General features: G+C 41.0%; 1 protein-coding gene and 1 long non-coding RNA gene across 2 annotated transcripts in view; one reads left to right on the forward strand and one right to left on the reverse strand.

The window, feature by feature from the left end:
- The window catches only part of SYNJ2 (synaptojanin 2), a 102,620-nt gene that overhangs the window by 53,801 nt on the left and 27,404 nt on the right, over nucleotides 1-21,415 (forward strand). Inside the window, 8 exon segments of the mRNA XM_038397867.2 lie at nucleotides 2,231-2,327; nucleotides 5,099-5,271; nucleotides 10,488-10,569; nucleotides 10,802-10,951; nucleotides 11,054-11,219; nucleotides 12,352-12,543; nucleotides 19,550-19,634; nucleotides 20,473-20,613. Coding sequence (XP_038253795.2) covers nucleotides 2,231-2,327; nucleotides 5,099-5,271; nucleotides 10,488-10,569; nucleotides 10,802-10,951; nucleotides 11,054-11,219; nucleotides 12,352-12,543; nucleotides 19,550-19,634; nucleotides 20,473-20,613 — 1,086 coding nt within the window.
- LOC122459632 lies at nucleotides 10,793-20,649 on the reverse strand. Its single transcript, XR_006280446.1, has 4 exons — nucleotides 20,531-20,649; nucleotides 12,336-12,433; nucleotides 11,095-11,302; nucleotides 10,793-10,933 (listed from the first exon to the last, which is right to left on the reverse strand). It is a non-coding gene; the product is annotated as an uncharacterized LOC122459632 (long non-coding RNA).

Consider the following 21,415-nt stretch of genomic DNA (forward strand, 5'->3'; position numbering starts at 1 on the left):
AGGATATGTGAACACTGCAGCCTGGCGTGCGCCTCCCAACCCAGGTAGACAGACTCGTGCTAGTGGGACTCAAGCAGTATGCTAAAAATAGTAGTGTGGATGTTGTGGCTTCAGCAGAAACTGAGGCTAACAACCTGAGCCTTTGCCGAAAGCCCAAGGGCTTGAGAGCCTGAGCTGCCGTCTGAGCTGCACTGTCCCCACTGCGTTTTTTAGCTCACTAGCTCAAGCTGAGCTAGCGCAAGTCTGTCTGCCTGGGCTGGGAGGCTATCTCCCGGCTACAGTGTAGACATACCCCTGAGTGGCTTCCTCATGGTAGAGTGAAGTGGGAGAATGGCTTGGATCTAGCCCCTCTCTTTCTTGTGTACATCACAGCCCAGTTGCCAGATCAGAATTGCATGAGACAGTCCAGCTCAAACTAAATTTTTAAAGGATTGTGTTAAGAGCATTTTTGGAAATGGACAATTGAACATTCATACAGAAAAATTCACTGAAGCCTGTAAAGTCACTGCAGCCTTTTCATGTGTTTTGGCATGGCCACAGTCTGTTAATTTTTCACAGCTCACACCTTGACATCTTGAAAAGACACTGGGAGCAGTGAATGCAAATGTCCTGTTTTAGCATCTGTTTCCGATAAATCCCAATGCAGGGCTCACATGAAAGGTTTTGGATGCGCCTTTTTATATGTTTGTTTTTAAAACATCCTCCTTCCTTTTTTTTAAGTGGACTTAAGGGCACTTTGGTGTAATTATTAGGTTCACAGTAGGGGCACTTTGATGCCCTTTATCACAAATTTGAAGGGGAAAAAATGAAAAGTCACATTCTTAGTCCATAAATAGGCTCCATTGCTTCAGTTGGAGCTATGCTGAGACCCACTGAATTCAAAGGGGCTGGCTGGCTGTGTGGAGCAAGGTTCTGCCTGCACAGATTCAAGTGCAGGATCGGGGTTGTAAGATAGCACCAGCATCTTTGGCTGTTTTTCTTGCAGGAAAGCCTGCCAATTTTTTTTTGTCTTTTACAGAACACATTATTTCTTGTTAATTGGACTCACAAATGCAGCCTGTGACTTGCCAGTTAGAGAGACAGTAACCTTTTAACAACACTATCATCAGGCCATGCAAGCACTGGCAGCACAAGCAAACTTTTCATTAGTGCTATGTTAGCGTACATTTAATACCTGGCCTTTGCTTTAGTGCTTTAGCAGCTTTAACTGCTGTGGGATTTCTTACATTTGGACCCTTCAAGGCTCTTGATGAGCTTGCTTAACTCCTATAATAAACACATACATACACCCCAACAATAAACACACATGTGTCGAGGGGAGAATTTATGCCCATCTACCTAAAATCTGACTCCTAACCACCAACCTGCCTACTAAAACATACAAGTGGAATGTGAATAGTTTTACAAACCTGAATTATGTAGCAGCTCGGAAATAATTGATCGATGTGGCTGATGACATTTATCTGGCAATGAGTCATTTGCTGACTTTGGGTCTGGAATTCCAGACCATAGCTGACTCTCTAAGCGCTTTTCTACACTTACTGGGAGATCAACAAGAGGCAATCGACAGTCAATTTAGCGGGTCTAGACCCGCTAAATCAACTGCAGATTGCTCTCCTGTTGACTCTTGATCAAGAAGATAGCGGGAGTTGACGGGAGAGCATCTCACGTCAACGTCGCGTAGTTTGGCCCCTGTGTTAAGTAGATCTAAGCTACGTCGATTTGAGTTATGCTATTCACATAACTCAAATTGCATAGCTTAGATCAAATTTCCCCTGTAGTGTAGACAAGGCCTAAGGGTTCAGTCCTGCAAGATGCTGAGCGATTCCTGGAGGTGCTTAGTCTTCTCAACTCCCATTGGCTTTGCTCAGACCTTGCAGTTACAGGGCCATAAAAAGGCCGCATACATAGGACTGTATGAAAACTAACAATGTTATTGATCATCTGAGCTCTGTATCCTTGTCCTACCTTTCCAGTCTTTACACTCAATAAAAGTAAAGTATCATTCCAGTTATTAATTCCACAGTTACTACGATGACAGAAAATGAGGGCCCTATAAAGCAGTTCTTTACTGTAGAAGCTGACTAAAAGGAAGCTAAGATATATTTGTAGAGCTATTGCTGTTGAAACCTTCAAGCCGCCAGCGACTTCTTCTGCAAGTGTTTTGAAAAGGGTGGCTGGTATGTGATATTTATTAAACCAGATTGTACTGCTGCTGCTAATGTTGCAGGCATATGATGCTTCTGAAAGAGCAGTATGGAAAACAAGTGATTGTTAACCTGTTGGGAAGCAGAGGAGGAGAGGAGGTGCTTAACAGAGCTTTCAAGGTAAAAACAACAACAATAACTTTTGTTAAATTGCTAAGTGTCAGAGTCCTGCTTCTTCAAGAGGAAAAATCACTTGAGATCAGCCTCGGGGCACCTGATCTGAAGAAGTTAGACAGTTAAGTTTCCTGGACTATCTGGCATCTTTCTCTTTATGTGTAATATTTCCTGAATGGATGATCAGGCTGTCTTTTTCCTTACTTCCTCAAATTGTATTCACTTTTTCTTTAACTAGCCTCTCGAGAATTAGGGTAAATATTCAAAAGCACCTAAATCTTATTTCAAAAGTGATGTAGTCACTTAGGGCCTGATTTTTAATGGTAGTTAGGCACTTAAAATTGCAGCAAGGCAACTAGTAGGATTTTCAGAAGTATTTAGCCACCTAAGTCCCAGAGTTAGCTCATATGTGCTCTCAGTTTCCCTATCTGTAAATTGGAAATAATGATTATTTACTCCCCTTTATAAAGTACTTTGAGATCTATAATTAAGAGATGAATATAGCTACTCTAAAATTACAGTCTTCTCATAAATGTCAAGATAGAACTACAGGAATCTAAAACTGACATCCCTGGTGAATTCTTACATTGACTATTTTAGGTAATGTATATGCAATATCCACATTCTTGAAGATATTATCCTCACCATTTATAGAATCCTAGAACTGGAAGGGACGTCAAGAGGTCATCTAGTCCAGTCCCCTGCACTCATGGCAGGACTAAGTATTATCTTATTAACAGTTTATGCGTGCAAAAATAACATCTTCCATATTTTATATGAGATCCATCTTTCTCTAGACAAGTTCTTTACATTGTTTGTTATGATCATAGAACAGGAAATTGGTTACTAAATCAGAATTTAGGGCATCTGTCGTATAAAGATTGTATGCATTTGTTCATTTGTTTTAAATAAAGGGTTGGTTTGATTTCCATTTTTTTTAACTGTATGCCAGACTAACAGAATTGTAAGTGAATTATTGTGAAGGTGAAAGGATCTGCATTGACAGCACTGGACACTGAAATTCTGTATTTATCCAAAACAGAGACCCCTTGGGCATTTTCATTATATTTGTTTCTTCATAAATAAAGGTTAGGAGGGATGTGCTATCAGTGTTTAACTTGGTGCATTTCAAAATACTCAAATTAAAAATTACAGGCAGTATAAGTAATGGGACCCTCTTTCCCCTTTTGTCATAAGCGTATCTCCTTGCTTCTCTATCTTCCCCATCCACTTTAATTTCCCATCTTCCTTCCTTCCCTTCCCTTTCATTTCTTCCCTCAGTCTTAAAGTTTTATTTAAATCACTTTAAAATATGTTCATTGCAGTTGCTGCTAGTTTCCTTTGATCTGAGTAGGATGGTTACTAATATCATTAGTATATGCAGAAAAATCTTTTTTTTCTTTTCTGTTTGTTTTTTAATTCAGTACCATGGCTCTGAATTTCCACCATTACTTGGTAGCGGAAGATGACATTTTTCCAAGTGATTTTGCAAGCATTTCTTAACCACTATAACAGACTGCAATTATGTTTGTACTAAAAACAAAGCCACAGTGTATGGGGTGCAATACTTTTGACAATGATTTGCACTGAGGTAGTAGTGAGATATCATTCCCAAGAATACTACCAGTGCAGTCAAATGTAAATGTACAAACTGAAATGTGGACAGTTACCAGAGAAACAGATGCGCGTTTCAGAGTAGCAGCCTTGTTAGTCTGTATCCGTAAAAAGAAAAGGAGTACTTGTGAGACCTTAGAGACTAACAAATTTATTAGTGTGTTTGACTCTGATAACAATACAATGAAATACACCTCTTCACTAAACTACATACAATACCTTTGTCATGGTCTGTGCAGGGAAGTTTTACTGGTTATACTGATATAGTTATAGCCCTGTGGAGACGTTCTTAGTTTGCAAAAAGAAAAGGAGTACTTGTGACACCTTAGAGACTAACAAATTTATTAGAGCATAAGCTTTCGTGAGCTACAGCTCACTTCATCGGAAGCTTATGCTCTAATAAATTTGTTAGTCTCTAAGGTGCCACAAGTACTCCTTTTCTTTTTGCGAATACAGACTAAAACGGCTGCTACTCTGATACCTGTTCTTAGTTTGGTATCAGAGCGTTTTTTGTTTGCTTGTTTGTTTTTCAGTTTAGCTTAAATCTCTTCTCAAGCAACATAAGCTACATGGAAAAAAGGCAAATAAGAGTGTCCATGCTAGGGAAAAGGCCATAAATATTCAGAGTTAAAGCTATTCTCACTACTTCATGGGTTTGTGATAGAATTATGAAAAGTACATGTTGTATGTTAATAAAATATAAGATGATCGTACACACATCACGTGCAGTCATATGAGGAATGAGGAAAGTATCCTGCTTTATCTTCATCACTAACATTATTTCATTGTATGCTTTTGGTTTGTAAGGTCTTAATTTTTTTTTTTTTTTTGCTCTAAAAGCTAGACTGTTGAGGCCATATAGGTACTTATGTGCACAGTTGCTTGTGTTACACACTCATAACCAGCTTACATTTATATTTTACAGCTACAACTTAGGTTCCCACATAGGAAAATTTGGCCCTAACAGTCAAATTTACTCTTGGAAAGTAACAAAACAAGAAACTTGCATTAGAAAAGCATACAACAAAATAATGTACTTCCCTCTAGACTTCTCTACATTAAAGCCATGATTAAAGTTTATCAACAGTATAAGGCATGCAGGTATTGATATCTGGGCCATAGAAGTAAGTAGAATTTGCTTTCCTTCTTCCCTTTTCAAACAGAAATTGCTGTGGGCCTCTTCCCATGCTGCAGACACACCCATGATTAATTTTGACTACCATCAGCTTGCAAAAGGTGGGAAAATAGAGAAGCTGGAGAATTTGTTGAGGCCTCAGCTAAAGTTGCACTGGGATGAATTTGGCATCTTCACAAAGAGCAAGAATGTACCTGCCAGGTGAGTGTCCCTGCCCCTTTATCACTTTTCATACACAAATCTTGCCATCTACTGAACCGAGTTCATCACTTTGTTTGGAGACTGCTGTAGCTTTCTGTACTATTTATGTTTTAAAAACATGTTGGTTCAAAGTTTCAAGTAGCTTCCATTTGTACACATGGGCTTTGTGCAAATATTTTTCTGTGTCCAGAAAACAGAGGTCATTTGAAAATGTAGACCCTGTCCATTTTATTTTACTACTTGTAGTTCTGATTCACAAATTCAGTTAACTTTGTGAGGCTCTCTCCCTTGGAATCATTTTAATTAGGTGACACAATACCAGATCCATGTCAGGTTTGTTTTGCCTCATAGAGTATAAATGTCCTGTTCACAGACTTAGTTTAGCTTTTATAAAACTTGTTGAGCTACTGTGGTAGAAAGGGTCCTCCTATAAGTATTTGTAGCAAGTGATCCTGAAAATATTGATTTGTTGGCTGTGCTGATAGATTTTGTTAATGGAAGTGCCTTTTGTGTACAAGAGGATCTGGGAGTGAACTGATAAATAACATTTAGCCTTCCCATAAATAACCACTATAATTTTAGGAGGAAGGAAAAAGAAATTATTTTGATAGTACTTTGAAAAGAGCAGATATTTCATTGCTTGTTTAGCTTCTGTATTGGGACACTTTTTCATGACCACTAACAACATTTATAGTTATGCAAGATAACAAGTATAATCAAATGTCATGCTTCAGGGTGGAACCAGATTTACTGGGTTCAGGAAGGAATCTTCCCTCCCTCCCGCAGTTACAGCACTGTACCTGTCTCTCTGGGTGGTGTATCGTTTTTTTGTTTGTTTGTTTTTTACATTCCTTTCAAGCATCAGATACTGGACACTGGTGTACGATAATGGACTACATGGACCAATGAGTCCATCATATAGAATCATAAAAACCCCAAGGGCTGGGGCAGGACCAAGTAAACCTCATAGACTTTAAGGTCAGAAGGGACCATTATGATCATCTAGTCTGACTTCCTGCACAATACAGACCACAGAATCTCACCCACCCACTCCTGTAACAAACCCCTGACCTATGTCTGAGCTATTGAAGTCCTCAACTCATGTTTTAAAGACTTCAAGGTGCAGAGAATCCTTCAGCAAGTGACCCATGCCCCACGCTGCAGAGGAAGGCGGAAAACCCCCAGGGCCTCTACTGATCTGCCCTGGAGAAATATTCCTTCCCGACCCCAAATACGGCGATCAGCTAAACCCTGAGCATGTGGGCAAGACTCACCAGCCAGACACCCAGGAAAGAATTCTCTGTAGTAACTCAGATCCCATCCTATCTAATGTCCCATCACAGACCATTGGGCATATTTACCGCTAATAGTCAAAGATCAATTAATTGCCAAAATTAGGTTATCCAATCATACCATCCCCTCCATAAACTTATCAAGCTTAGTCTTGAAGCCAGATATGTCTCTTGCCTCCACTGTTCCCCTTGGAAGGCTGTTCCAGAACTTCACTCCTCTGATGGTTAGAAACCTTCATCTTCATGATTTAGTTGGTCCTGCTTTGAGCAGGGGGTTGGACTAAATGACCTCCTGAGGTCACTTTCAACCCTGATATTCTGTGATCTATTTTCAAGTCTAAACCTAGACCATCCCAAACAGGTGTTTGTCCAACCTGTTCTTAGAAACCTCCAGAGGTGGGGATACCAAAACCTCCCTTAGAGGCCTTTTGCAGAGCTTAACAATCCTTGTAGTTAGAAAGTTTTCCTAATACCTAACCTAAATCTCCCTTGCTGCAGATTTAGCCCATTACTTCTTGTCTTACATTCAGTGGACATGGAGAACAGTCGATCAGTGGCCTCTTTATAACAGCCCTTAACATATCTGATGACTATTACCAGGTCCCCTCTGTCTTCTTTGCTCAAAACTAAACATGCCCAGGTTTTTTTTACCTTTTTCCTTGTAGGTCAGGTTTCCAAACCTTTTATCATTTTTGTTGCTCCTCTCTGGACTCTCTCCAGTTTGTGCACATCTTTCCTAAACTAGAACTGGACACAATACTTCAGCTGAGCCCTCACCAGTGCTGAGTTGAGCGAGACAGTTTCCTCCCTACAAAACTCCTGTTTATACACCCCAGAATGACATTTGCTTTTTTCACAATTGCATCACATTGCTGACTCTCATTCAATTTGTGATCCCCTATAACCCCCAGATCCTTTTCAGTAGTACTGCCATAATGCCAGTTATTCCCCATTTTGTAAGTTGTGTATTTGATTTTTTTCCTTCCTAAGTGAACTACTTTGAACTTATCTTTATTGAATTTAATCTTGCTGAATCAGACCAATTCTCTAATTTGTCCAGGTCTTTTTGAATTCCAGTCCTGCCCTCCAGAGTGCCTGCAGCCCCACCCAGCTTGATGTGATAAACAAGCATCCTCAGATTTTATAAGCATACACTCCCGGTCCATTATTCAAGTCATTTTGAAAACATTGAATAGTACCAGACCCAAGACTGACACACACACAGCCCCCCCCCGGCCCCGGCAGGACCTGACTAGATATGGCCTCTTGGTTTTACAGCGAATCATTGACAACTGTTCTTTGAGTATGGTCTTTCAACCAATTGTGCACCCACCTTATGGTAATTTCAGCTAGACTGTGTTTCCCTAGTTTGCTTATGAGAATGTTATGTGGGACTGAATCAAAAGCCTTACTAAAATCAATATATATCACATCTACTGCTTCCTCCCTAACCATTAGGCCTGTAACCCTGGCAAAGAAGGAAATTAGGTCGGTCTGGCATGATTTGTTCTCGACAAATCCATGATTGCTATTCCTTATAACCTTGTTATCCCCCAGGTGCCTACAAATTGAGTGTTTAATAATTTATTCCAATATCTTTCCAGGAATCAAAGTTAGGCTGACTGGTCTATAATTCCCTGGGTCCTTTTTGTTCCCCTTTTTAAAGATAGGTACTATGTTTGCCCTTCTTCCAGTCCTCTGGGACCTCATCCCTCCTCCAGGAGTTTCAAAGATAATTGCTAACAGTTCTGAGATTGCTTTCCCCTGCCAAATTTACCACCAGGCCTTAACTAGTTCTCCAGTTTCTTGACCCTGGAAAATTGCTTGTGCATGTTGTCAGGCTGTCTAGAGTAGCTCGCAAACATGAATACCAACCTCAGGGCAGACTGTTACAAACCAGGGCACAAACCCCAAACTGGTTGTTCTATAATTAGATTTCACCAACCAAGTATCAAGTGAGAACTCCTCAAGCACTATAACGGCTTTAACATGGAGTCAGACAGTCCCCTTGTGTGTTTCAGTCTAGCTTGACACATAGGCAAGCTTGTCTTTGTGACAGATAGTCCTTTCCACCAAAAACCACAATAATATTCAGTTTATTCCCAGTCCCAAAGGACCAGTCACTTACCCCAGGTCAATTTCACTTCAGATCTCTCAAGAAAGACAGCACTTATAGCTAATCCTATAATAAACTAAAGAATTATTAACTAGGAAAAAGAAATGAGTGTCATTTACAAGGTTAAAGCAGGTAAACACACACACAAATGAGTTACAGTCTTAGGTTCCAAAGATAATAGAAGCTTCTATAATAAGCAAGCTCTATATGTCCTTTAGGGCTAATCCAAGCTAAACAGCCAGTGATCCCTTTCTTATGCTTAGAAGTCTTGCCCTCTCTCTGATGTCCAAGCAGCATAGAATAAGAATTTCTTCTTGACAGGGATTTTTATTCCCTTCCGCCAGAGCTCAAGCTGATGGGATAAGTTAGTGCACATCTCCTCTTCATGGGCGTAGGAAGAGCAATCAACAAAGTCTTTTGTCCCCTGATGTTCGACAATGGCTCCTCTGAAGAGGAGATAACATCTCTTTGTGATAAACAAGCATTTCACACTTAGTAGTGCTTCTCTCCTGACTGTGAAAAGAAAAGGAGTACTTGTGGCACCTTAGAGACTAACAAATTTATTAGAGCATAAACTTTCGTGAGCTATAGCTCACTTCATCGGATGCATTTGGTGGAAAAAACAGAGGGGAGATTGATATACACACACAGAGAACATGAAACAATGGGTTTATCATACACACTGTAAGGAGAAAAGGAGTACTTATGGCACCTTAGAGACTAACAAATTTATTAGAGCATAAGCTTTCGTGAGCTACAGCTCACTTCAAAGCTTATGCTCTAATAAATTTGTTAGTCTCTAAGGTGCCACAAGTACTCCTTTTCTTTTTGCGAATACAGACTAACACGGCTGCTACTCTGAAACTGTAAGGAGAGTGATCACTTAAGATAAGCCATCACCAGCAGCGGGGGGGGGGAAGGAGGAAAACCTTTCATGGTGACAAGCAAGGTAGGCTCTTTCCAGCAGTTAACAAGAATATCTGAGGAACAGTGGGGGATGGGGTGGGGGGGAGAAATGACGTGGGGAAATAGTTTTACTTTGTGTAATGACTCATCCATTCCCAGTCTCTGTTCAAGCCTAAGTTAATTGTATCCAGTTTGCAAATTAATTCCAATTCAGCAGTCTCTCGTTGGAGTCTGTTTTTGAAGCTTTTTTGTTGAAGGATAGCCACTCTTAGGTCTGTAATCGAGTGACCAGAGAGATTGAAGTGTTTTCCAACTGGTTTTTGAATGTTATAATTCTTGACGTCTGATTTGTGTCCCTTCATTCTTTTACGTAGAGACTGTCCAGTTTGACCAATGTACGGGGGTTTAAGGTTTTAAAGCAAATACTCTTATAGTTACAGACCAAACATTTAAATATTACCATGTAACATGGGATACAGATGTCTTAAGTGAGATTAAAGTCTGAACACATTTTTATAAATCTAATACCTTTTTTAGCAATACTAACACGCAGGTCAGCCAGACTAGTTTTCAGTGAGGCCTAGGGCCTTGGAATGAGCTAGCACCTGGTCTGCAAGCATCACACATATAATTGCTGGTGTGGTTTTGCAGACACAGTTGGGTACTTGAAATAAATTGAGCAGGCAAGTGTTTTGCACCTACAAAATGTGGGTGGAAAAATCCAGGCTGAGTGTTTGAAAATCTGGTCTTATCTATCTGTGGATCAAATGCCATTTTTATTGACTTTCTAACTTAAATGTTTCTGATGATAAAAGAAAACAATAGTTTATCAGTAACAACTGGATATGGAGGCTCCTAATAACCTGCTTTGTATCTCTTTATTCTTTTTTTGGTTATTGAAGTCTGCAGACAGGTACCTTACGAATGAATTGCCTGGACTGTCTGGATCGTACAAATAGCGTACAGTCCTTCATTGCACTTGAGGTGAGTTCATTAATGGTCTTTCATAAACATACACACACACTCTGCTTGTATTTTGTGCTTTACCAGAAAGGGCAAGAAGGAGGTCTCCTAGCTCTGTCTTTCCATAATTAAGATACTTGCATTAGTTTAACTATAGAATGATGGCTGGGTGAAATTTCCTACAAGAGGTGCGGGGGGGAAATGAAATATGAAAAGTAGCTTTTCCTCACCTCTCTTTCTGTCTTCACTCCAGGTTCTGCACACTCAGTTAGAAAGCCTAGGGTTGAACTCAAAGTCTACAGTTGACCGCTTTGTGGAGTCCTACAAGGCAATGTGGACTCTCAATGGTCACAATCTAAGTAGAGTGTTTACAGGCAGTCGTGCCCTGGAGGGGAAAGCCAAGGTAAAGGAGAATATCAGAGCTGCTTATTCACGAGTGACTTTAAAGGAAGTCTACACTATCACTGCAAAGGTCACCTGTGTTGAACATTTTTGCCTAATGCAGGTAGGGAAGCTCAAGGATGGAGCCCGCGCTGTGTCACGCACCATTCAGTCAAATTTCTTTGACAGTGTGAAGCAGGAAGCCATCAAGTTGCTACTCATGGGTGATTTCTTCAGTGAGGAACATGCAGACAAAGGAAAGATGCTTATGGACAACACTGCTCTGTTGGGTAAGTCAGATGTAAATCTGTCTTCTTTGTCTTGTGTTCGCTTCCAGATGTTCTAGATGACCAGTTGCATTCTTTTGAAGAGTCTAGAAATAAATAACAATTGCACAAAGGCATTGATGTATAGAGACAATGCTTTCAAGTCACCACAGCATGTGCTTGAATTCCACTATTTTTATTTCCCAAAATATTCAATTAGACTTCTGCATAGGTTGGCTCATTCACTGATGATAATCTGTGCTGATGGAAGTTGTTGTCTACTGTTTAGAAGAGTGGATTAGGAGTCAGAATTTCTGTGGGTTTTTTTCCAGCTTTGTCCCTGACTCTCTCTTTGACCATGGGCAATTGTCTTGGGACCAGATTTTTTTTTACAAACTGGCCCCTCTTTCTGTGCCTGCAATTTGTGGATTCTTTAGGCCATTTAGGTGTCTAAATATCTGACTGCAGGTGCAAATCAGTTACTTAAACACTGAAATGACCTAAATTGCTCCTGCAAATAATGGTGCTCAAAAAATTACTTTCTTAATTATTTGCACCCACCAAAAAAAAAAAAGAAAAGGAAGTCTGATTAAAGCAAGGCTAAAATGGGGACCAATCAGGAATAATCAAGATGGTGGGGTCTTATGTGGAGTCCTGGCCATATCAGAATACAGATCCAAATTCATGATGGTTTTTCAGAATTAGTGTATAACAGCATGCACCAAAAAAATCTAATGGGTCTTGGGTTTGGTTCTTAAATTGTGACACAACCATCATTTTGTGGGCCAAGCTGAAAATCTCAAGAAAGACCAATCTCAAACTGTATTATTCAGTCATTATTAGGGAAAGGATTAGAAAATTCTAGTAACATATTTTGAATATATTTTCTTCAAGTTTGTCACTGTGAAAGTCCTGTTTTCCCTTCCCCTCCACTAGTACAACTCATTTCAGTGACTGCACCCAGTTACCAGGAAAAAAATTGGTGGCATCATTTTCACTTAGGCAGTTATTGTTATTGCCACTGGAATTACTTTTTTAGTTATTGCACTGATGCCAGTAAGGTAACTATCATTATTTCACAGTAAGTCTACATGTCACTGAGGTAGTACCATTTATTCGACTGCAGCAAATTGTTTTTACTTTCTCCCTCCATCAGTGACTCCCAGTATTTTGAAGGCTATGTCAGAGCGTCAGTTTGAATTCACGCACTTCAAGCGGATTCGTGTTTCCATAGGGACCTGGAATGTAAATGGAGGCAAACAATTTAGAAGCAACATCCTTGGTACCAGTGAGTTAACAGACTGGCTGCTGGATTCTCCCAAGCTCTCTGGGGTTTCTGAATTTCAGGGTAAGACTTTGAGTGGTAGTGTATCTGTTTTAAAATAAACATCTCAGAGAGGTGATTTAAGAAAAAGCAGAAAGCATACAGGGAGTGGAAGATGGGAGAGATCAGCAAGGAAAGCTACCTTATTGAGGTCAGAACCTGTAGGGATAAAGTGAGACAGGCTAAAAGTCAAGTAGAGTTGGACCTTGCATAGGGAATTAAAACCAATAGTAAAAGGTTCTATAGCCATATAAATAAGAACAAAACAAAGAGAGAAGAAGTGGGATCGCTAAACACTGAGGATGGAGTGGAGGTCAAGGATAATCTAGGCATGGCCCAATATCTAAACAAATAATTTGCCTCCGTCTTTAATAAGGCTAAAGAGGATCTTAGGGATAATGGTAGCATGACAAATGGGAATGAGGATATGGAGGTAGATATTACCATATCTGAGGTAGAAGCGAAACTCAAACAGCTTAATGGAACTAAATCGGGGGGCCCAGATAATCTTCATCCAAGAATATTAAAGGAATTGGCACCTGAAATTGCAAGCCCATTAGCAAGAATTTTTAATGAATCCGTAAACTCAGGGGTTGTACTGTATGATTGGAAAATTGCTAACATAGTTCCTATTTTTAAGAAAGGAAAAAAAAGTGATCCGGGTAACTACAGGCCTGTTAGTTTAACATCTGTAGTATGCAAGGTCTTGGAAAAAATTTTGAAGGAGAAAGTAGGTAAGGACATTGAAATCAATGGTAAATGGGACAAAATACAACATGGTTTTACAAAAGGTAGATAGTGCCAAACCAACCTGATCTCCTTCTTTGAGAAAGTAACAGATTTTTTTAGACAAAGGAAATGCAGTGGATCTAATTTATCTAGATTTCAGTAAGGCGTTTGATACCGTGCCACATGGGGAATTATTAGTTAAACTGGAAAAGATGAGGATCAATATGAAAATTGAAAGGTGGATAAGGAATTGGTTAAAGAGGAGACTACAACGGGTCCTACTGAAAGGTGAATTGTCAGGCTGCAGGGAGGTTACCAGTGGAGTTCCTCCAGGATCAGTTTTGGGACCAATCTTATTTAATCTTTTTATTACTGACCTCAGCACAAAAAGTGGGAGTGTGCTAATAAAGTTTCAGAGTAGCAGCCGTGTTAGTCTGTATTTGCAAAAAAGAAAAGGAGTACTTGTGGCACCTTAGAGACTAACATATTTATTTGAGCATAAGCTTTCGTGAGCTACAGCTCACTTCATCGGATGCATTCGGTGGAAAGTGCAGTGGGGAGATTTATATACGCACACAGAGAACATGAAACAATGGGTTTTATCATACACACTGTAAGGAGAGTGATCACTTAAGATGAGTTATTACCAGCAGGAAGGAGGGGGGAAAGGAGGAAAACTTTTTGTGGTGATAATCAAGGTGGGCCATTTCCAGCAGTTAACAAGAACATCTGAGGAACAGTAGGGGGTGGCGTGGGGGGAGAAATAACATGGGGAAATAGTTTTACTTTATGTAATGACTCATCCACTCCCAGTCTATAAATCTGGAAATCCTGGATGCCCCATCATCTCAGGCATTGGCACCCTGACAGCAGGATTGTCTGGCTATGTAGACTCCCTCCTCAGGCCCTACTCTACCAGCACTCCCAGCTATCTTTGAGACACCACTGGCTTCCTGAGGAAACTACAATCCATTGTGATCTTCCTAAAAACACCATCCTAGCCACTATGGATGTAGAAGCCCTCTACACCAACATTCCACACAAAGATGGACTACAAGCCATCAGGAACAGTATCCCCGATAATGTCACGGCTAACCTGGTGGCTGAACTTTGTGACTTTGTCCTCACCCATAACTATTTCACATTTGGGGACAATGTATACTTTCAAATCAGCGGCACTGCGATGGGTACCCGCATGGCCCCACAGTATGCCAACATTTTTATGGCTGACTTAGAGCAATGCTTCCTCAGCTCTCGTCCCCTAATGCCCCTACTCTACTTGCGCTACATTGATGACATCTTCATCATCTGGACCCATGGAAAAGAAGCCCTTGAGGAATTCCACCATGTTTTCAACAATTTCCATCCCACCATCAACCTCAGCCTGGACCAGTCCACACAAGAGATCCACTTCCTGGACACTACGGTGCTAATAAGCGATGGTCACATAAACACCACCCTATATCGGAAACCTACTGACCGCTATTCCTACCTACATGCCTCTAGCTTTCATCCAGATCACACCACACGATCCATTGTCTACAGCCATGCTCTATGATGTAACCACATTTGCTGCAGTCCCTCAGACAGAGACAAACACCTACAAGATCTCTATCATGCTTTCTTACAACTACAGTACCCACCTGCTGAAGTGAAGAAACAGATTGACAGAGCCAGAAGAGTACCCAGAAGTCACCTACTACAGGACAGGCCCAACAAAGAAAATAACAGAACGCCACTAGCCATCACCTTCAGCCCCCAACTAAAACCTCTCCAATGCATCATCAAGGATCTACAACCTATCCTGAAGGACGACCCATCACTCTCACAGATCTTGGGAGACAGGCCAGTCCTTGCTTACAGACAGCCCCCCAACCTGAAGCAAATCCTGACCAGCAACCACACACCACGCAACAGAACCACTAACCCAGGAACCTATCCTTGCAACAAAGCCCGTTGCCAACTGTGTCCACATATCTATTCAGGGGACGCCATCATAGAGCCTAATCACATCAGCCACACTATCAGAGGCTCAATCACAGGTTTCAGAGTAGCAGCCGTGTTAGTCTGTATTCGCAAAAAGAAAAGGAGTACTTGTGGCACCTTAGAGACTAACAAATTTATTAGAGCATAAGCTTTCGTGAGCTACAGCTCACTTCATCGGATGCATCCGATGAAGTGAGCTGTAGCTCACGAAAGCTTATGCTCTAATAAATTTGTTAGTCTCTAAGGTGCCACAAGTACTCCTTTTCTTTCTATCAGAGGCTCGTTCACCTGCGCATCTACCAATGTGATATATGCCATCATGTGCCAGCAATGCCCCTCTGCCATGTACATTGGTCAAACTGGACAGTCTCTACATAAAAGAATAAATGGACACAAATCAGACGTCAAGAATTAGAACATTCAAAAACCAGTCAGAGAAAACTTCAGTCTTTCCGGTCACACGATTACAGACCTGAGAGTAGCTATCCTTCAACAAAAAAACTTCAAAAACAGACTCCAACAAGACACTGCTGAATTGGAATTAATTTGCAAACTGGATACGATTAACTTAGGCTTGAATAGAGACTGGGAGTGGATGAGTCATTACATAAAGTAAAACTATTTCCCCATGTTATTTCTCCCCCCACCTCACCCCCTACTGTTCCTCAGACGTTCTTGTTAACTGCTGGAAATGGCCCACCTTGATTATCATCACAAAAAGTTTTCCTCCTTTCCCCTCCTCCTTCCTGCTGGTAATAACTCATCTTAAGTGATCACTCTCTTTACAATGTGTATGATAAAACCCATTGTTTCATGTTCTCTGTGTGTGTATATAAATCTCCCTACTGTATTTTCCACCGAATGCATCCGATGAAGTGAGCTGTAGCTCACGAAAGCTTATGCTCAAATAAATTTGTTAGTCTCTAAGGTGCCACAAGTACTCCTTTTGTTTTTTTCTAATAAAATTTGCAGATGATACAAAGCTGGGAGGTATTGCCAATTCGGAGAAGGATCAGGATATCATATAGGAGGATCTGGATGACCTTGTAAACTGGAGTAATAGTAATAGGATGAAATTTAATAGTGAGAAGTATAAGATTATGCATTTAGGGATTAATAACAAGAATTTTAGTTATAAGCTGGGGACGCATCAATTAGAAGTAACGGAGGAGGAGAAGGACCTTGGAGTATTGGTTGATCATACGATGACTATGAGCCGCCAATGTGATATGGCCGTGAAAAAAGCTAATACGGTCTTGGGATGCATCAGGAGAGGTATTTCCAGTAGGGATAAGGAGGTTTTAGTACCGTTATACAAGGCACTGGTGAGACCTCACCTGGAATACTGTGTGCAGTTCTGGTCTCCCATGTTTAAGAAGGATGAATTCAAACTGGAACAGGTACAGAGAAGGGCTACGAGGATGATCTGAGGAATGGAAAACTTGTCTTATGAAAGGAGACTCAAGGAGCTTGGCTTTTTTAGCCTAACTAAAAGAAGGTTGAGAGGAGATATGATTGCTCTCTATAAATATATCAGAGGGATAAATACCAGAGAGGGAGAGGAATTATTTAAGCTCAGTACCAATGTGGACACAAGAACAAATGGGTATAAACTGAACACCAGGAAGTTTAGACTTGAAATTAGAGGAAGGTTTTTAACCATCAGAGGAGTGAAGTTTTGGAATAGCCTTCCAAGGAAGCAGTGGGGGCAAAAGATCTATCTGGCTTTAAGATTAAACTCAATGAGTTTATGGAGGAGATGGTATGATGGGATAATATGATTTTGGTAATTAATTGATCTTTAAATATTCATGGTAAATAGGCCTAATGGCCTGTGATGGGATATTAGATGGGTGGGATCTGAGTTGCTACAGAAAATTCTTTCCTGGGTATCTGGCTGATGAATCTTGCCCATATGCTCAGGGTTTAGCTGATCGCCATATTTGGGGTCGGGAAGGAATTTTCCTCCAGGGCAGATTGGAAGAGGCCCTGGAGGTTTTTTGCCTTCCTCTGTAGCATGGGGCACGGATCACTTGCTGAAGGATTCTCTGCTCCTTGAAGTCTTTAAATCACGATTTGAGGACTTCAATAGCTCAGACGTAGGTGGGAGGTTTTTTGCCATAGTGGGTGGGTGAGATTCTGTGGCCTGCTTTGTGCAGGAGGTCAGATTAGAGGATCATAATGGTCCCTTCTGACCTTAGTATCTATGAAACTATACATCTATTATTTGTTAGTGTCTAATGGAACTGCCAAGTAGTTTAGGTCCCATATTTGGCCATTCATACATCATCTGGGAGGGAATTTTAAGTGGCTGATTCTGCTCCCACTTGACCTTATACTGCACCCCTCCACAAGCCTTGGTGTAGCAGTCCATAGGTGGGGCTGGGAAGGCTGCTATAAGTTAGAGAAACCCTCAGGGCTGCACTAACTGATGCTGACGAGTGTTTTGGCCATTACAGCATCACAAAATCCAGTGTGTGTGAAGGTTGCAGAAAATCACCTCACCCTGAGGTGGCCTTCTGCACTGAATCTCTCAACAGACAGCACAAAATCTATCCCTAAATATCAATTTTTATTCATGCTCCTCCATTCCTCCCCTTGTGTTTCAATCTCATTGGGAGTTAGGTGCCTAGGTGCCTTTAGAAATTCTACTAGGCATCTATCTGCATCTTTTGACACCTAAATATCTTTAAAAGTTTGGCCTTTAGGCACCTCTGAAAATGTTACACTTAATCCTTTAGTGTTTATAAAGCACTCAGAGACCCTCAGACAAAAGGAATTGTATACAGTAAGCTGTAACGTTTTATTACATTACATTATTACAAAGCCGGGTCATTTTTTTTAGTAGTGTGTCAAACTGTTGTGTTTGTGGCTTGTTTGAACTAGCTGCTGACTTTCCAGTTCACAAAACAGGGCTTGTGATTGTAACTGATTTACAGATTTTACTAAAGAAAACAGCAAATTTAGTGTTCTGTCCTTCAGAAATGAAGTGGTTCTAAAATTACTGCTTGTCCTTTACTTTCCCTGTTACAGAGTAATACATAATCCTCTGCAGGCATTGCTGAGATATTCCTGTGCATAGCACACAAATACATGAATAAATTCCATGTATCCCTGGCTGTCTCGCATGAGCATTACTTCTCTTGAGCCAATACTGCCATAGTCTCAGAAGGCCCAGGTAGTAGGAGATTAACAACATTAGTGTGCATGAACAGAACACATGCAGCATAGACATACTTACTGACAATGAAGTCAGCCACCTCATGCAGTCAGCTGTTTTAATAATCTACATTAATGGCTAAATTTTCAAAAACGAGTGTCAAAAGTATGCATGTGAAATATGCAGTTACTATTTTTGCATGTGCACTTTTCTGCTTTTCTTATTCTTAATTTGTGAGCAAATCTGATTTAGGCTCTTACGGTATTCTTCTGTGTAGCCCTAAGGGCTGAGTGAAGTTCTTGTTATCTGGTGAATAATAATGAAAACCTTTTAGATGCAAGGAAAACCTGGTGAACAAGCAGATGTAGATGTAGTTCTGTGCCGCCCCATGAGAGATCAGTGTCTGATTGTCTGAGTCCTCTTCAAGGAGCATGCTCACACCTAGGTGGGAGGAGAGAGTATTTTACATTGCCCATCAGTGACACCGCCCCCCAACTCCTGTACCAGTTGGTCTAAGGAGCACTGTTGACAAGATACATTCCTTCATTGGTAAGCGGCTACAACCCGTGGTGTATGTTGTTGAAGAAGATAGGGAAGAAAGTTAGCAAGGAACCTCCAAGACTTCCTCAAAGTAGTGGAAAATCTTACCTGGGGACATGGGTGGGAAGGAAGAAGCATGCTGGTATTGGACAATAGTTGCAGCTAGATAAATTATCTGTGTCAAAAAGACATTGAGATATTGGACTGCATACTGGGTATGAGATTTCAATGTGACTGGATGGGATGGGGCAAACCATTGTGACTTTTGGGTTTTGTACACAGTGGCATCATATCTTAGATCTTTGAAGTGAGGATCTTACTCTAAATAACATTGCTGAGGCCACACCTAGAATAAAGTGCTTTGTTCTGGGCTCCTTCCTACCAGAAAGATGCAGACAAACCAGAAGGAGACAAGCAGAAAAATGATAAAAGGAACTGCAAGGGTTGCTTTCTAAAGACCGATTAAAAGAGCTATAATTATATAACTTGGCAGAGGATGCACAAGATTAACTATAGAACTTCTCTTTTTCTAATTTCTGTCAAGTAAGCAAATGATTAAACGAAACAACAAATAAAGTGGTAAGTCTTGAATGGCTTTTGTTCCTCTCCATGCAGACGATGAGAGCTGCCCTCCTGACATGTTTGCTGTGGGATTTGAAGAAATGGTGGAACTAAATGCAGGGAATATTGTAAATACCAGGTAGGTGAAAACAGAGCTGTGCTTTGTACATTCACCTGCATATGGTCGCTCTGTGTGGGAATGTGTTTGTCATTAACAAATGCCAAGGTTACCAGCCCAAATGTGCACTCTCTTGCACTCTCTCATTTTTATACAATGCATATCACTGTGCTTTCTAAGCCAATGCAGGGCCCTGCTTTAGCACTGTGCTCCCAGTATCCTTGTCTGATGCTGAAATATTAAACTGTCAAAGTCTCTACACACAACTGAAGCGTATGTGTGGAATTTTACAATGTGAGCAATATCTCTCTGTGCTTAAGTATTTATGTATGTGTATTCATAAAGGTACTGCTAGGGTTGGAAGTAGAGGTAAGGAATGAACTTTCCTTGTCCGTGCATGTGAAAAAATGTGTTCCTTGACAGGCTGGAGGAGGACTCAAGGGGAAAGGGGCAAAAACAACCAAGGAATGTAGCATTTCACTGCTGATTCTTCTGGCTTAACTTTTAGATATCGTCTTTAGGAATAGCAAAGCTACAGTAGTATGTAGTAGCATGGTTGGTGGGCCAGCTATTCATCTGCATGTGGATCTTTAGGACAAGAAAAATAAGGAGGTCTACAAGGTAGAATGTATGCAGACATAGCTGCCCAACCATCGCTTGAGAGTAGCAGTGCATTCACTATTGAGCACATGTAGCGGGTCATCTCCTAAGCAGTTAAAGTCCATTTAGCTCTCACCTTACTGCCCTCTGCCTCATGTTGCAAGAGCAGGGGAAAAAGACATTGCAAAGAAAGAGGCTTCAACATGATTTTTATTATTTTGTTTCTGTTCAATTCATTCAGCGTTTGTTTTTGTTCCAGTACAACTAATAGGAAGATGTGGGGGGAGCAGCTTCAGAAAGCGGTTTCCAGGACTCACCGGTACATTCTGCTGACATCGGCACAGCTTGTTGGTGTTTGTCTCTTCATCTTTGTACGACCTTATCACGTCCCCTTCATTAGGTACGAAGGTGTCATGTTTTTATAAATGGTTTCCTGTGGCCTGAGGTTGGGAGCAGGGAAAGCAGGCCTGGATTAATCAATGTGCACTCAGTGCAGTTGAACTAGTGCCGCCATTTCAGTCGGGGGCCTGACTCCCGGGGTACAAACTACACACACACACACAGAAATCATGGGCCAGGAAGGAGTGAGAGGGAGGGCTCTGCCAGCATGCTGTGGCAAGAACTAGTGGGATGGAGTGGGGAGCTGGGCCATCCCTGTGGGACAGAAAATGCTGCTAGCTGAGTGCAGGGTGAGTTCACTCTCTAACAGCCCCTCCAGGGCCTCTCACTCCCTCAAGGAAGAACCTGACCCACACACACAGATTGTCCCACCTTCTGGGGCAGTACCTGACCTTCATCCCAAGGCTTCCTACCCTGTAGAAGAAGGGAAGGTGGGGGACGCCTAAATGCCATAGTTCACAGGGCCCCAAAGTTCTTCAATCTGGCCCTGAGGTGAAGGCCTGTTTTTTGCTGAGAATTCCTGCTGCAGAAATGTGTTCTTCATTTTGTGTAAGCTCATTAACCCATACAATTGTAAACATGAGGTTGGGCTAGGGATGGAAATAAAAATTCCTGTTAAAAACAGAATTTCATTGGCTAACAAATATTCTTCAGACATGAGAAGTAATAATTTTACTTTATTTCTTTATTTTAAATAAAATCAATAGAAACGAGCAAGTTAGGACATCTGTACGGTATTTTACAACGTAAGCTGTACTGATGCCAAACTGGGCAAAAGGAGAAGACTCCCATCAAAAATAGAG

Source organism: Dermochelys coriacea, chromosome 3, assembly GCF_009764565.3.
Source record: "Dermochelys coriacea isolate rDerCor1 chromosome 3, rDerCor1.pri.v4, whole genome shotgun sequence".
NCBI lineage: Eukaryota > Metazoa > Chordata > Testudines > Dermochelyidae > Dermochelys > Dermochelys coriacea.